The 15682-nt window shown below is 43.0% G+C and overlaps 1 protein-coding gene, 2 non-coding genes and 1 pseudogene across 3 annotated transcripts in view; 2 read left to right on the plus strand and 2 right to left on the minus strand.

The window, feature by feature from the left end:
• Positions 1-15682, plus strand: part of Brca2 (BRCA2 DNA repair associated) — a 42914-nt gene that overhangs the window by 22754 nt on the left and 4478 nt on the right. The window contains 12 exon segments of the mRNA XM_085685242.2: positions 1673-1742; positions 2258-2664; positions 3936-4117; positions 5324-5511; positions 6400-6570; positions 7345-7696; positions 8643-8798; positions 8884-9028; positions 11066-11187; positions 12531-12723; positions 13091-13254; positions 13345-13483. Coding sequence (XP_085541368.2) covers positions 1673-1742; positions 2258-2664; positions 3936-4117; positions 5324-5511; positions 6400-6570; positions 7345-7696; positions 8643-8798; positions 8884-9028; positions 11066-11187; positions 12531-12723; positions 13091-13254; positions 13345-13483 — 2289 coding nt within the window.
• LOC125390574 (U4 spliceosomal RNA) lies at positions 1043-1180 on the minus strand. The gene has a single exon (XR_007228797.3). It is a non-coding gene; the product is annotated as a U4 spliceosomal RNA (small nuclear RNA).
• On the minus strand, positions 4859-4959 carry LOC148123055 (U6 spliceosomal RNA; annotated as a pseudogene).
• On the plus strand, positions 9919-10049 carry LOC125390586 (small nucleolar RNA SNORA36 family). Its single transcript, XR_007228811.1, has one exon. It is a non-coding gene; the product is annotated as a small nucleolar RNA SNORA36 family (small nucleolar RNA).

A 15682-nucleotide genomic window follows, 5' to 3' on the forward strand; every position in this document is an offset into this window, starting at 1 on the left:
CTGCTGACTCCCCAAATCTGAATAACTAGTTCGTTGTTACTCTCTTAGGGACCCATGGTAATCCTCTAACTAAAAAAAGTAGCTACTGAGTCTCAGCCCAACTGTGAAAATAAACTGTCTTGAGATAAATGTGGCATCTGTGGGAAGATGTACAGGCAGTACAGAGGTTCTCTTGGACAGTGAACAGGCATAAGCAACAGTGCTGATAGCAGGTCCTTTTAAGAGCATTGTGGGTACTCATCTATGGTTCCATAGACCACCCTTGATACCCGCCTTCCCACAGTATCCGTAATATTGTCAAATTCACAAGGCATATATGGAAACATAAGAATTCTTTGTAGGTTTTGTTGTTATATTATAAATCCTTAAAGTTGAATCACCATTGGGCTATTTTCAGATGTCAGTCAGGATAATTCTACATGTGCAGAATTGTATTTAGGTTAAGTTCATTTGTTTCCAGCTTTAGATTTTCTGTTTTTTTTTTCCCTTCCTTCCTTCTTCCCTCCCTCCTCTCTGTCTCCCTCCGTCTCCCTCTCTCTCCCTCTCTTTCTTCCTCTCTCCCTCCCTCCTTCCCTCCATCCGTCCTTTTTTTCTTTAATGTGCGTGGACATTTTGCCTGTATTTATATGTGTGCCTGGTTGTGTGTGGAGGCCAGAAGAAGGCATCAGATCCCCTATAACTGGAGACAGTTGTGAGTCCCCATGTGGGTGGTGAAGGTTGAACCCTGGTCCTTTGCAAGAGCAGCCAGTGCTGAGCCATCTCTCTAACCCTCAGTTTTCTTATTCTGTAATCTTACATAAGAACAAATAAAACATTTGCATAATTCATTCATAAATTCTGTAGAAAGGTGTACTTGGAGGAGTCTTAAATCTACCCGAGTCCCAGTCCAGGCTATCCTCCAATTTCCCCACCTCTTACTCAGTACTTTTCAGTTTAATCTTGTAGACATTCTCTAATAACATCTGTCTGCATTATTGCACCTTATTTGCTTTTGCAGGGGCAGGGGGGAATGCTGGTTTTGTTTATTTGTTTGTTTTGACAGTCTGTAGAGAGATATAGAATTGCTAATGCCAACTATATTTCAAGGAGTCATGGCAGGGTATTGGGGAAAGTTTTCAATTAGCTGTAATTATGCCCCAGATAAACCTCACTGACTGCTATACTGCCACTCTGCAAAGCTAGGGAATGCTGCTTAATGAATATGTAAATGTATTTCCTGTTCATTTGCATAGTTACATTTACTTTCTTGATCTCCTGGCTGGATCCTAGTTTATTTAGCTAATCCCCAATTAGTGAACCTACTGGAGGTCTAATAGCTCTAAATTACATATTGAGAATGAATACTATCTAAAGCTTTGCTTCTGAACCTTCATAAAACCAACCTTTAGAGCTAATATTAAAGCTGGCTGTTAGCTAACTGTAATGATTGCTAACACCACTGTACTAAATTTAAAATTGATTTCTCTGAGATTTGAAAGGTAGGTTATTTGGCTTATAGTTAAAATTAGTTTGCAAATGAAGTGTATTCAATAATTCCTTATTAAATATCCATAATGTACATTGAAAACTTCAATGTCTATCAAAATTTCATGAACATTTACAATACTATGTAATAACAGAAATGGCGATGAAAACCTGCTTTTCTCTAATGCTGTAGATTACGGTTTTTTAGGCACAATGAAAGACAGAAGATTGTTCACACACCACATGTCTCTAGAGCCCGTGACCTGTGGACCCTTCTGGTGAGATATTTGTAATTTTTTTAAATTTTAGTATAAGTTGAGTAAAATTTAGGAAAAGGGTGAATTTTTGTTGAAAGTTAAGCTCTCTAATTCATTTAGAATGTATTAGAAAGATGTGTTAGAAAATGTATAGATAACAGGAGGAGAGAAAAGAGAAAGATTGGATTGGAAACTGGAAGAATGGGGCTCCAGAGAAGACTGAATTACTAGCAAGCAAGCCCCCTGCAGATAGGTGGAGAGCAGGAGAGTGCTGTGCAGAGAGGAGGGGCCCTTGCTGGTAGTGCACAGCGCGCAGGCTTCTGTGGGAGGTGGGTTGTGGAGTCAAAGGCTGGGTATAAATCTGTGGAGCAGCGGAAAGCCTTGAAAACTGTGCTATAGTTCCTTGGTGTCATCACTCAGGAGAGCACAGCGGTCACCAGAATAGATTCGGCGGGTAGCCCTGAGGATCTGTGGGAAAGGCACGCATGTGCATTTCCTGTCACACAGGCCCACTCAGTGCTCTCTCCCCAATGCAGCTCAAGTAAAGAGAGGCAAGAAACTCAGAGTCCTCATTTCACTGCACCGGCTCAGGGACATCTGTCTAGAGGGCATCCTTTGCATTCGGCGCTGGGAAAACCTCCAAGCCATCCTACAGCTTCACTCCTGCCGACTCACAAAGTTTCTGCTTCAAGAAATGAAAGGACAAGATGCTCAGCCACAGGCAGATCCACCACAGTCTTCGTCCCCCCTTTCAAGATGAAATCACAGTTTCACAGAGATGAACATTGGAATAGCAAGAGTATCAGTGCAGAGGAAAAGAACCACAAGGGCGTAGACGGGGACGGTGAAGATGTGAATGACAGTGACCTTCGTCAGTGTGACAAAGGAAGCTTCCACCAAGAGGCCACTGGAGTTTTCACAGAGTGTGAGGAAGAGCCTTTAGGTATTGAGTGACATTTGCTTGTCTTGGCCCACATGTGGAGGTCAGAAGACAGATTTGGGGGGTTGATTCTCTCCTTCCATCATGCATTCTGGAATTTGAACTCAGGTCATCAGACGTATGCAGAAAGTACTTACCTGCTGGGCCATCTGCTAGTCCTGGTTTTCACCTTTTGATGAGAGCAGTGGTTCTCAACCCTCCTAACGCTGCCACCTTTTAATACAGTTTAGTTCCTCTTGTTGTGGTGATCCCCAACCATGAAATTATTTTCTTTTCTACTTTATAACTAGTTTTGCTATTATTATGAATCACAACGTAAAATCTGTTTTCCAATGGCCTTAGGTGACCCTTCTGAAGGGGTCGCGACCCACAGGTTGAGAACCACCAGATCAGCGAGTTTCCCTATTAATGTTATCTTGAGCATTTATTCCCCTTTAAGGTGATTGATAATTTCAGAACCTTTTTTAACATTTCAGATTTTCTGAATCCAAAGATTAGGTTCAAATTGTTCTAATGATTTCTTTCAAAGAGACTTACAGACTCTTGTTTTCTTTGTTGTTCGTTTGTTTTTTAAACAAAAGCCAGGAGCTAGGGGGCTGGCTCAGTGGATAAAGTGCTTACTGCACAAGTCTGAGAACTTTAGTTCAGATTTCTAGTACCCATATAAAATCAAAGTGTGACGGCACACATATGTAACTATGGTGCAGAAAGGGCCGAGACAGGAGGATTCCTGGAGCTCTCTGGTCAGCCTGGTCATATTGGTGAGCAGTCAGAGCCTTTATGTCAAAGTGGAGAGTGATAGATTAAGACACTCCATGTTAACCTATCTCCTTCATATGCATGAGCACAGACGTGCTCAAGTCTAATACTACCGCTCAAGAGTCTTAGTCAAGAGCATTGTGAGTACAAACAAACAAACAAAAACAGCTTCCTCTGGCTGTTGTATAAACCCAGCTGTCAGGACACTGGGACAGGAAGACTGCTGAGAGTTTAATGCTAGCTAAGGCGTGAGTGAGACCTTCCCCAAAAAGTCCAGGACTATTGCGACTGGCTGGAGTTTATTAGTTAGTTAGTTAGTTTTGGGGGATCGGGCTTTTCTGTGTAGCCCTGGCTGTCCTGGAACTAGCTCTGTAGACCAGGCTTGCCTCAGATTTGCAGAGATCCTCCTCCTGCCTCCCAAGTGCTGAAATCAAAGACATGAGTCACCAATGCCTAGCCAGGCTGTGCCTTTTAACTCAGCATCCATTTCCCTTTTGCAAACTGTCCTTTAACAGACTTAATGACAAGCCTTCAGAATGCCAGAGACCTACAGAATATGCGAATTAAAAAGAAAGAAAGGCATCATCTCTGTCCACAGCCAGGCAGTCTGTATCTCACAAAATCATCCACCCTGCCTCGGATCTCTCTGCAGTCCGCAGTAAGAGGCCATGTTCCTTCTGCGTGTTCTCATAAGCAGGTATGCTATGATGCTAACAGCTTTTACAGCAAAGGGAAGCCTCGTGCCGTCAGCTATAATCTGAAATTGTCTTGTGTAGAGAATGAACAAATTACTGCTGATCAAATGAAAAACGGTTCTGCTTCCTCCTTCTCAGCCTGCAGTGGCAGGCCTGTCCTAGCCTCATTGAAGTGTCTGTGCGACAGCACTGCCGTTTGTGCTTTAGCGCTTGCTTGCTTTGGTGGTCTGAGTGCTCTGAGATAGGCATTGGAGGAATCTCATCAACCCTGGTTGCACGTGTGAGTGACTGTAGCCCTGCGCTTTCTAGAGGTTCTGATGTTTGAGTCTAGTGAAGACGTTACTGTTTGTAGAATATTCGAGTAGAAGGCTGGAAGTGACAGCAGTGGTGCTAACAGTGTGGAGTGAAGTTTTGTATACTTTGGGCACTCCTAAGAACTTCAGATGGCTCAGTGACAGTTGCCTTCAGCCTCACAGCCCCCTTCAAGAAATGCACAATTGTCTTGTCCGTCAGGCGAGAGGACTGAAGCATAGAGAGGGTTAAGTCAAACCCAAAGTCACCTAATTTGACTGGAAGAGTCATGTTCCAATGCACGCGGGAGTCAGAGCCACTCTGGCCGAAGGAAAATACACTACGCTGGGCATGCGTGGGTGAGATGAAGCTCCTGATAGTACCCTGCACTTTCCCTTCCTTGCTTTTAAGAGAAATTGCTAGCACATGTTGTTTGTATGACATAATGGGTTAAATCCATGGAGCACTTGGTGAATTTGCATGTCAGCCTGGTGCATGGGTCATGCTAAGCTGTGCTTCATTCAGTTTAGCATATGTACTGCTGAAGAAGTACCCCACTGCGGGTGGCAGACACGGGCCTTCTTGTGACCCATTTAGCAAGAGGGAAATACAAGAGGAAATAAAAAGTACAGCCACCTCTTGGATACATGAGCTGTTTATAAACATAGTCTTAGTGCAGAGGGGGTTCGTGTGTGTGTGTGTGTGTGTGTGTGTGTGTGTGTGTACTTCACAGCCAGTGCTTTTCACATGCTAAGCACATACTTTATCAATGAGCTGTACTCCTGGACCAGTTAACTATTTTATAGTGACTATTTTAGTATTTAAATGGAAAATTTTGGATAAATTTAGTTTTGTTTATATTCTAGGACTGTATTTGATTTTTATTTATTTTCACATTTTTCTATTGTTTTTTACAGCTCTATATGTATGGCGTTTCTAAAGAGTGCATGAACATTACCAGCAAAAACGCTGAGCATTTTCAGTTCGACATTCAGAATTACTTTGGTAAAAAAGATGTGTGTGCTGGAAAGGGCATTCAGTTAGCAGACGGTGGATGGCTGATCCCCTCCAATGATGGGAAGGCTGGAAAAGAAGAATTTTATAGGTGCTGTGTACAGAGGAGATTGTGTGTTAGCCTTTACCTGTTATGTCATCTCTCTCTCCCTCTTTCCTTTTTTTTTTTAAATTTTGTTTATATGAGTGCTCTATCTGCATGTACACCTTTATGCTGGAAGAAGGCATTAGATCCCACTAGAGATGATTGTGAGCCACTGTGTGGGTACTGGGAATTAAACCCAGGACCTCTGGTTGAGAAGCCAGTGCTCTTAACTGCTGAGCCATCTCTCCAGCCCTCTTTCTCTTTCCTATGACTTTTAAACTAAAAAGTTGCTAGTAATTGGTGGGTTGTTTTTTTTTTTATGAGGAATCTTTTAAAGTGTCTTTTGGTTCACTAAACATTCTTTTGAAATCTTTTGAAAATTGAATGTGATTTATTCTGGGACTTAATGAAGTATATTTTTTATTTTTTAAAATTGGCTATATTATCCATTATGGTAGAAATAGTTCAGTTTGAGTTTGCCTAATGGTATTCCCCTATTTGTGTCATTTTCCTCTTTGTATATTGTAATAAATATTAAATATATAAGCACTAGTGCCTGCTTTGGCAGCAAGAATAACATGCAAATTCATGAAGCATTCCATATTTTTGGAGGAAATGAGTGGGATCAAGATACATGATGTGAAATCCACAAAGAAATAATAAAATGTTAAAAAAAAATTGGAGAGTTTTAAAAAATATGCATCACCGCTAAAATTTAAACAGAAGTATTTAAATATCAGTTCATAATTAGCAAATCTCAGTATTTAGACATCAACAACTTAGTTGTACAACATTGCCTTATAGGTGTGTGCTCACGAAAGCTTACTGCAGGATTTTGCACAAGAGAGTAGTGATATTCTGTGGTTTCATTGTGTTGTGTATTTCTTTGCTCAGGGCTCTGTGTGACACTCCGGGTGTGGACCCAAAGCTCATTTCTAGTGCCTGGGTGTCTAATCACTACCGCTGGATTGTATGGAAACTGGCAGCTATGGAATTTGCTTTTCCTAAAGAATTTGCAAATAGATGCCTAAACCCAGAAAGAGTGCTGCTTCAACTAAAATACAGGCAAGTTGAAAGGATGGCAGGAAGTGACTGTCATGCAGTCTGCAGGTTCCTGTGTAGCCTCTGACTTCCATATCAAAGATAGTTCTGAGTGGCAACGCCCACCCCCTCTTTCACCTTTGCAAATGTGAGTTACTAATTTGATCCACTATTTAAAGAATGTTAATAAAACATTTTTGTCTTTAGTATTCTTATTTTAACAATAAAAAAGCAATGTAGTTCTAGCTAATTTTTTTTTCTTTTGGCTTTTTGAGACAGGGTTTTCTTGTGTAGCCCTTACTGCCCTAGAATTCTATATAGACCAGGTTGGCCTTGAACTCAGAGATCTGCCTGACTCTGCCTCCCAAATGCTGGGATTAAAGGCATGCATCACCATGCCTGGCTTGATGAACTAATTTTTTAAAAATATTTATTTATTGTGAGTACACCTGGGTATACCCATGTGCTCATATGCATGTGTGGATGTGCCCTCCTGTGTGTATTCATGGAAGCCGGAAGAGGGTAGGTATCTGGTGTCCTCCACTAGCATGCTCTGCCTATTCCTTTGAGGTGGGGGCTCTCCCTGAACCTGGAGTTTATGTTTTCTTGGCAGTCTGTCTCCAGGCACCTCAGAGCTGGGGTTACAGGCATGTATTCTACGCCAGCTTAGTATGTACATGCTTTGATCTAAACTCTGGTCCTCGTGATCATGCCACACTCTTAACTGCAGTCAGTGGCTTAGTTTACAGTGAGGCCCCAGGCTCCAGTGCCTAGTCAGCTTTTTCGTCTCGTTTTCAGATACGATGTGGAAATTGACAACAGCAGCAGGTCGGCTCTCAAGAAGATCCTGGAAAGGGATGACACAGCTGCAAAAACACTCGTTCTCTGCGTTTCTGACGTCCTTTCACCAAGCACAAGTGGACCTGAAGCCTCAGGCAGTGAAACTCGTGCAGATCCCAAGAGTGTAGACACTGTCGAGCTCACAGACGGGTGGTATGCTGTCAAGGCCCAGCTAGACCCTCCACTTGTGGCTCTGGTAAAGAGCGGGAGACTGACTGTGGGTCAGAAGATCATTACCTCCGGGGCAGAGCTGGTGGGCTCCTCTGATGCCTGTGCACCTCTGGAAGCCCCAGACTCTCTTAGACTAAAGGTCAGTTAAACTATTGTGCACTCCGGGCAAGAGCCTGTTATATTCTAGAGAGGTAATTAGCTGAGAATGTTGTATTTCCTTTTGTCATAAAGGACGGCATATCTTGTCAATGTACTAGTAATGGAAGAAGCAGATTGCTCTAAGGGGTTTGCTGGCTAGGGGAGGCAGAGCTATTTCTTGAGCTAAATGCAGCTGCAGTTATTGAATGAGAGTCGGTCTGTACTAGAGTTGAGTTTAGGCACCAGTACTTCTGTCTCCTTCCAGCACTGTCATTGCAAGTGCCTGCCGTCACTCATGGCCTTTTCACAGTGGCTCTGGGGATAAAACTCAGATCCTCATGCATACAGGGCAAGCACTTCTCCAGTTGAGCCATCTCCCACCCTCTAACAAGCATTGATGCTATGTAGCAAAAGTAAGTGAACTTGAGTGCATGAGTGCATGCATCTGTTACATGTATGTGTTGCTAGGGAGTCAGATCCTGCACGTGTTAGGCAGGTGCTCTGTAGTAGATAACACCCAGACCCTACAGTAGAAACATTCTTGAGAAGTATATATTGAAGTATTTTCCCTTTTATATGGTTTTTCTACTTACTCACTTTTTAAAATTTTTATCAGTCATCTTCATGAGATATTTAAAAGTTAATTTTTTTTAAAAAGTTTATCTGTTTTCTGAGTATGAGTGTTTTGTCTGCCTGTGTACCATGTGCATGCAGTTCCCTCAGAGGCCAGAAGGGATTGGATCCCCTGGAACTGGAGTTGTGAGCCATTATATGGGTGCTGGGAACTGAACCCAGGCCCTCTGCAAAAGCAGCAAATGTTCTTAACTGTTGAACCATCTTTTTAGTACACACACACACACGTAAATACTCTTAAAACATTCCAAAAGATTGAAAGTTATTGAGTAGAATTCAGTATGTCTTTAACTTTTCCTCTTTAATGTTTGCAGATTTCTGCCAACAGCACACGGCCTGCTCGCTGGCACAGCAAGCTGGGGTTCTTTCATGATCCCAGGCCTTTCCCCCTGTTCTTGTCCTCACTGTTCAGTGATGGAGGAAGTGTTGGCTGTGTGGACATCATTGTTCAGAGAGTGTACCCTTTACAGGTATGATATGTTTTGAAACTTACCATGTAATTTCTTTCTCTGGAGAGAATCTGAATGTTCCTTCCTGTTTTCAATACATTGTCAGTGGGTGGAGAAGACAGCATCTGGATTGTACATATTTCGTAATGAGAAAGAAGAGGCAAAGGAAGCAGTGAGATTTGCAGAGGCCCAGCAGAAGAAACTGGAGGCCTTATTCACCAAAATCCAGGCAGAGTTTAAAGACCATGAAGGTAAAATGGGCTTCTTATTACAAATAGTTATTTCCTACAGTGCTTTATAATTATGTGAATTCTTATTGAGTAATTGATTTTTTTTAAAATCTGTGTCTTTTTCTTTTTTACTTACAAAATACCACACATATACAGAAATGAAAATTGAACTGATTCCGGTTGTCATTGCTTCTTTGAGAACTGAAGTTTTAGGTAATTGTCTGAGACGGCGAAAGATGACAGCTATTGTGTCAGTATTTTTCAGGAGCCTTAAATAAGTGCCTTCTTTTCTCCTTTATTCTCCCCCCCCTTCCCTTTCATTTAGAGGCAGTATCTTACAAAGTTGATTCCTCCTGCCTCGGCCTCCAGAGTAGCTGGGGTGCAGGCCTGAACCCCAGGCATGAATTCATACACTGAGGTTGAGTATCTAGGAATTGTTGGTGTTAGGAGAAGAGTGGCCAGGAGGAGTCAGCCAGACTAGTGTCTTCCAGGTCCCTGTCAGACTTCTTCCCAGTGTTCTGTCCAGCTGTGCACCAGCCTGTGTCATTGAGGTTCTGAGTTTCCGAGGAACAAACCTCCTGAAACTACTAGGTAGGACCTTTTCCACACATGGACCTCAGTGACCAACTCATCATCTTTGTGTGTAAATGACTTAAACTTCCCTTTTATTTTCTTTTTCTTTTTTTTTTTTCTTTTGGTTTTAGTTTTTCAAGACAGGGTTTCTCTTTCTCGGTGTAACAGCTCTGGCTGTCATGAAACTCGCTCTGTAGACCAGGCTGGCCTCGAACTCACAGAGATCTGCCTGTCTCTGCCTCTCGAGTGCTGGGATTAAAGGTGTGCACTGCCACCACCACTTGGGCTTAAAGTTCCTTTTTCTAATCTACTTTTGTGTTACTAAAGATTTTGTTTTCTTCCAAAGTGTTGAGTTCAGTTCAGGGCAGCTTCCCTGTTCTGTTAATTAAACTTTGGGACATTGAAATTGACTGAGGGGAATGACTGAATAGAGAGTATTACTCTATTCATATACTTCTCGTCTACACAAATAAAATAGGTAGATAGATAAAAATCTTAAATTTTAAAAATTTTAAAAATTTTGTTTTCATGTATTTCCTCAGAATTTTCTGCAGGTATAAAATCTGTGTATCCATAGAAAGATCAGGGGACTGGAGAGATGACTCAGTAGCTAAGAATCCTTCCTGCTCTTGCAGAGGACCTGAGTTCAGTTTCCACCACCCACACCACTTATAGCTCCAGCTCTAGGGGATCCCATGCCTCTTCTGGCCTTTATGGCACCCCACCCCAAGTGTCATGCTTTCGTACAAGCACATACATCACATACTAAAAAACAAATTTTTAAAACAAAGATTGGACTTCCACTATCTTATTTCTTTAAAATTATCACCAGGTTATACTGTTTTCATGAATAAGTAAATCAGCATTAAAAACAATTTCTTTTTTTTTTAAAGATTTATTTATTATGTATACAGAATTCTGCCTGCATGTATGCCTGCACACCAGAAGAGGGCACCAGATTTCATCATAGATGGTTGTGAGCTACCATGTGGTTGCTTGGAATTGAACTCAGGACCTCTGGAAGAGCAGCCAGTGCTCAACCTCTGAGCCATCTCTCCAGCCCCAAGAAACAATTTTTTTAAATTACAAATTAATCTCATTACATAAACCCCTGTGTGTGACATTTTACCTGAGACTGCCTCAGTTTCTTCTTTTTTTTTTAAACAAGGAAGCTTTTAGTCAGATAGGTTGTTTTTAAAATAATTTTTAAATTTCATTTATTCATTGATTGTATATCCATGTCACAGCACATGTACAGAAATAAGAGACAACTTATGGTCAGTTCTCTCCTGCCTAGTGGGCTCTGAGGATTGGGCCAGGTCGGTAGACTTGGTAACTGGTACCATTTCCAGCTGAGCGATCATACTGCTCTTGGTGGCTCTCGATTGTCTGTTCTCCCTCCTCTGGATGTTTTTGCTTGACTTTGTAGTTTTCACTCCGAAGTTGTGGGTTTAGCTAATCAATGCTGCTTCCTCCCTCCCCCAGAAGACACAGCACAGCGGTGTGTGCTGTCCCGTGCACTCACAAGGCAGCAGGTCCATGCTCTGCAGGACGGTGCAGAGCTCTATGCAGCAGTTCAGAGTGCATCTGACCCCGATCACCTTGAGGTAAGGAAGAGCCAGGCGACAAGCTTCAGTCCCCAGGCCTGTGGGAAGCTGTACTCGTGCTGGCCATTATAGCAAGTCCATGCTGAAATGCTGCATCTTTCAGAAGGGTGACTTCTGGGGCAAATTTTTGATTCTGTATCAGGTAGAGAATGAAAGGTTTTATGAGATTCATATATTAAAATAACATGATTTAAAATGCCAGGCAAAAGACCAGAGATATTGACTCAATGGGCAAACGCTCCTGCCATCAACCCTGACAGCCTGAGTTTGATCCCTGGGACCCACATGGTAGAAGGAGAGAACCAACTCCTTCCAGTTTTCCTCAGATCTTCACACACCTAAAATAAATACTGTATCTATCTATATAGATAGATACTGTATTTTTTTAATGCAGGCAAAGATTTCTTTTTAACCAGATGTGTGGCACATGTCTGTGTTCCAAGCACTCTGGGGACCAAGAGGCAGGATGGCAAGATGTGTGCCTGGGAGGCACAGCCAAATTCTGTCTTGGAGAGATGGCTTAGTGGTTAAGAATGCTCAGAGCTCTGAGTGGTGGTGGCACAAACCTTTAATCCCAGCACTTGGGAGGCAGATGCAGGTGGATCTCTGTGAGATTGATTCGAAGCCAACCTAGTCTACAGAGCAAGTTTTGGGACTACAGGACAGGCCCCAAAGCTACAAAGAGAAACCCTATCTCAAAAAACAAAAAAGAATGCTCAGAGCTCTTGTAGAGGACCCAAATTGGGTTTCCAGCACCCGTGTTTGGCAACTCACAATTGCCTATAACTATAGCTCCACATGCACACTTAAAATAAATAGACGAACATACAGAACACTTTAAAAAACTATATCTCCTGTTCCAAAGATGAACTATTAAATTATTAAACTAATTGATTGCACAGGAGATAAGGATAAAAAGCCATTGAGCCGGCCCCTCCTATGTCACCTGTGTAGTCACTGATTGTCTCTGTGCTTCGCTTTTGTCGGCTCCAGTGTGGAAATAATAGCAACAAGTCATGGCATGCTTGTGAAGATCAAGTGAATTAGCACGTTTACCAGTCATAAATCCTTTGTTCTGTTAGTGTCCATTCATGTCAGACATTTGAAATGTAGGTGTGCTGGTTGTGGTTAGAGAACACTAAGTATTAGAGATTTGGCTCTAGGGAGGTCTGTCACAAGGACACATAGGCAGTTTCAGGTCCCTGACAGCATCGTGTGATAAAATGATTAGTACACACCCAGGTGGATCGGATCTGTTGTATTTTGTTCTCATATAAGACAGCCCAGTTAAGGTGGGCAGGATTGCCGTTGTGGCTGCTCTCTGATGTTTTAACTGGTCACAGGGTTGTTTCAGTGAAGAGCAGCTGAGAGCCTTGAACAACCACAGACAAATGTTGAACGATAAGAAACAAGCACAGATCCAGTCAGAATTCCGGAAGGCCCTGGAGTCCGCAGAGCAAGAGGAGGGCTTATCAAGGGATGTTACGACGGTATGGAAGCTGCGTGTTACAAGCTACAAGAAAGAAGAAAAATCATGTAAGTATGCAAGGTTTTTGTTTTACCAATTTTGTTAAGTTTAAAAGTGAGTTTATGCTGGGCGGTGCTGGTGCACACCTTTAATCCCAGCACTCAGGAAGCAGAATCAAGAGATTCTCTGAGTTCAAGACCAGCGTGGTCTACAGAGTGAGTTCTAGAACATTCAAGGCCACACAGAGAAACCTTGTCTGGGGGTTGGGAGAGTGAACTTACACATGATAAATGAAATGTAAAATTCATGTAGACCAAGTGAATAAAATGGACTGTGAGCACCCACAGCACAGGGGCACTCTTGGGTCTTTGTTGTTCACATGTTTCTGTAAATGATCACCAGTGTGCCTTTGTGTCCTCCTGTTTCTCTGAACAGCTCTGTTGAGTATCTGGCGTCCATCAGCAGACTTACACTCCCTGTTAACGGAGGGAAAGAGATACAGAATCTATCATCTTGCAGTATCGAGATCCAGGAGTAAATTTGAACGAGCTAGCATCCAGTTAACAGCTACGAAAAGAACTCAGTATCAGCAGCTACCGGTCTGCATCTCTCCTTATCATTTTCCTTTTGATAAATACAAGTGCTTCCCAGAGTCTCCGCACGCTGACGATTTGTTCTGTTTCCCCTAGGCTTCCCAGGAGACCTTACTCCAGGTTTACCAGCCCCGGGAGCCTCTTCACTTCAGCAGACTGTTGGAGCCAGGCTTTCAGCCTCCTTGCTCTGAAGTGGACCTCGTAGGAGTTGTTGTTTCTGTTGTAAAAGCAGTCGGTAATGTACAGTATGTTTAATGTCGCTTTTTGTTGATTCTCTGGAACAGCATTGCCTTTCAAGCTTTTAAACTTAACGTAGTGGAGCTACACTGATAAGCTTGCTAAGCAGTGATGTGAAAATAATCTTCATATTTATGTATGTGTGTTTTTCTGTATGTGTGTGGGTATGCCAGCATGTATGTGGGGGTCAGAGGACAACTTGTACGAGTCTGCTCTCTTCTCCCATGGAGCCCAAAGGTCAGACTCAGGTCGTCAGGCTTGATGGTAAAGAACCTTTACACAGAGCCATCCTCTTGACCCTTAGCCTTCCTTTCTTTTTCTTTTTCTTTCTTTATTTTTTAGTAATTATGATCAAATAATTATATTTAGTGAAACATTTAAACCTCTGATCTCTTCATCTTTTAGTATTCTCTAACATCTTGGCTGGATTCTTCTCTTATTTGTTTGTTTCTTAGGGGCTCCCAGTGCTGGGCAGGTGTTCTACCACTGACTCTGTTCCACCCTGTTTCATTTCCTACTGAAGTTCTGCAGAGATGTCAAACCCAGCTGAGGTCTCTGTGTAGGCACAAGCCTTCCAGACTCTTTGGCCTTAGCTCCTGTCTCTCGCATTGCACTCCAGCCATGTGCCATGTCCTTGTGAGAGACCCTTTCTCACAGGAGCAGTGTCCACCCCTCTGCCACAGCAGCACTCGCCCTTCGGCTTCGTTTTGTCCTTGGCACTCCTCAGCTCCTAAGAGTGTACCACACCCCCGTGCCCCTCTGGGATGCAATGCTGTAAGGGCAGGCATTGTCTCCCCCTCCTAGAGCAGACGTGATCTAGCACAGGCTCTTCAGTGTTTGCTGTCACTGTCCCCAGTCCCCCTTCTCCAGCAGCTCACTGTCCTTTCCGTTGTGTTTTGCTGAGTCCTCTGGAAGAGCAGTGCCCTCAGCTCAGCACTTCCCAGCCCTGACACGGCTCCTGAGCAGTTCTCCTTTATTCCGCACACTCAGGGCCTTTTGCATATCTGCATCTGCACATCCCTTTCTTAGCAGCCCTGCCTCAGGATGCCAGTTGTCTTGTGTGACAGCAAGTTTATTTCTGGTTTTATTTGGTTCTTTTTCATTGTATTTTCTGTCTTTATCCATTATGATCACAGGTAGCCCTTATGTCCTTAATTTTGCTTTCTGTAGACACTGTGTACACCGTTGTCATTTCTCAAGCCTGAATCTGTCCTCTTGTGGTGTGTGCTGTCAGTTTCTTCCTGTGGTCCTGCTGTCTCCTTTCCATCTTACAGAGTGATCTGCTTGTTATCTCCAATCCAGGGGTTTTGTATTGACTGTATGGTCTAAAGTTCTATAGCAGAGCCTCTTGTGAAAACTTAAGGCATTTTCTTATTGGGGGTGGGGGAAAAATAGGGGGTTCTTTATGTTCTGTATTTCTCTGTACTTGCTAACCTTCCGTTTCCTCTTTCCTTCCCTCCCACCCTGCTTTCCTGTGTTTGTCTGATGTAGGGTTTTTCTCTGATTGTTGTGTTACTAAGCCACATTGCCATTTCGTTCCTTGTCATCGAGTCACACTGTGCCCGCATATGTTTGATTGTTATAGAAGGTGGGTAACTTATTGGTGCATTCCATCAATATTTATTGAGAAATTGTTACATGCCAGGTACACAGCAGATAGGGATCCCTTCCCGGGAGCACTCTGGTGGGAGGAGGAGATTACAAACAACAAAATAGCATGAGTGCCAAAGGGAAGAAAGGTTGGGTGGACAGAGTGCAGAAAAGACGTCATTGACATTCGTGTTGGACTGGGAGAAACAGCAGCGTGTGGACTCTGGGAGAGCTCCAGGAAGGCTGTGCCGGGCGGGACCTATTAGCTTTGCCAGAGGAGGGAGAGAGGCTGGGAAGTGCCAGGTGGTGTGTGTAGCACGTGTGGAAGTCAGAGGAGATGGTTCTTCCCATACCCTTTGATGTAGGGGCTGGGGATTGAACTCAGACTGTCAGTCTGCATAGCAGTCGCCTTTACTCACTGAGTCATCTTGCTGGAGCCCTGGTATATATTTAACTTTTTCTTAAAGGGTGATAGGAAGTCATGGGAAGGTCTCAAGTAGAGGAGGGATAAGACAGGCTTTGACCTTTTCACATATCACCCAAACTGTCACATTGGAAATAGGGTATAGAGGGTTTGAGTACAAACAGGGACTTCAGGAGGAGGCCT

The sequence above is a fragment of the Myodes glareolus genome, chromosome 2 (assembly GCF_982192425.1).
Source record: "Myodes glareolus chromosome 2, mMyoGla1.1, whole genome shotgun sequence".
NCBI lineage: Eukaryota > Metazoa > Chordata > Mammalia > Rodentia > Cricetidae > Myodes > Myodes glareolus.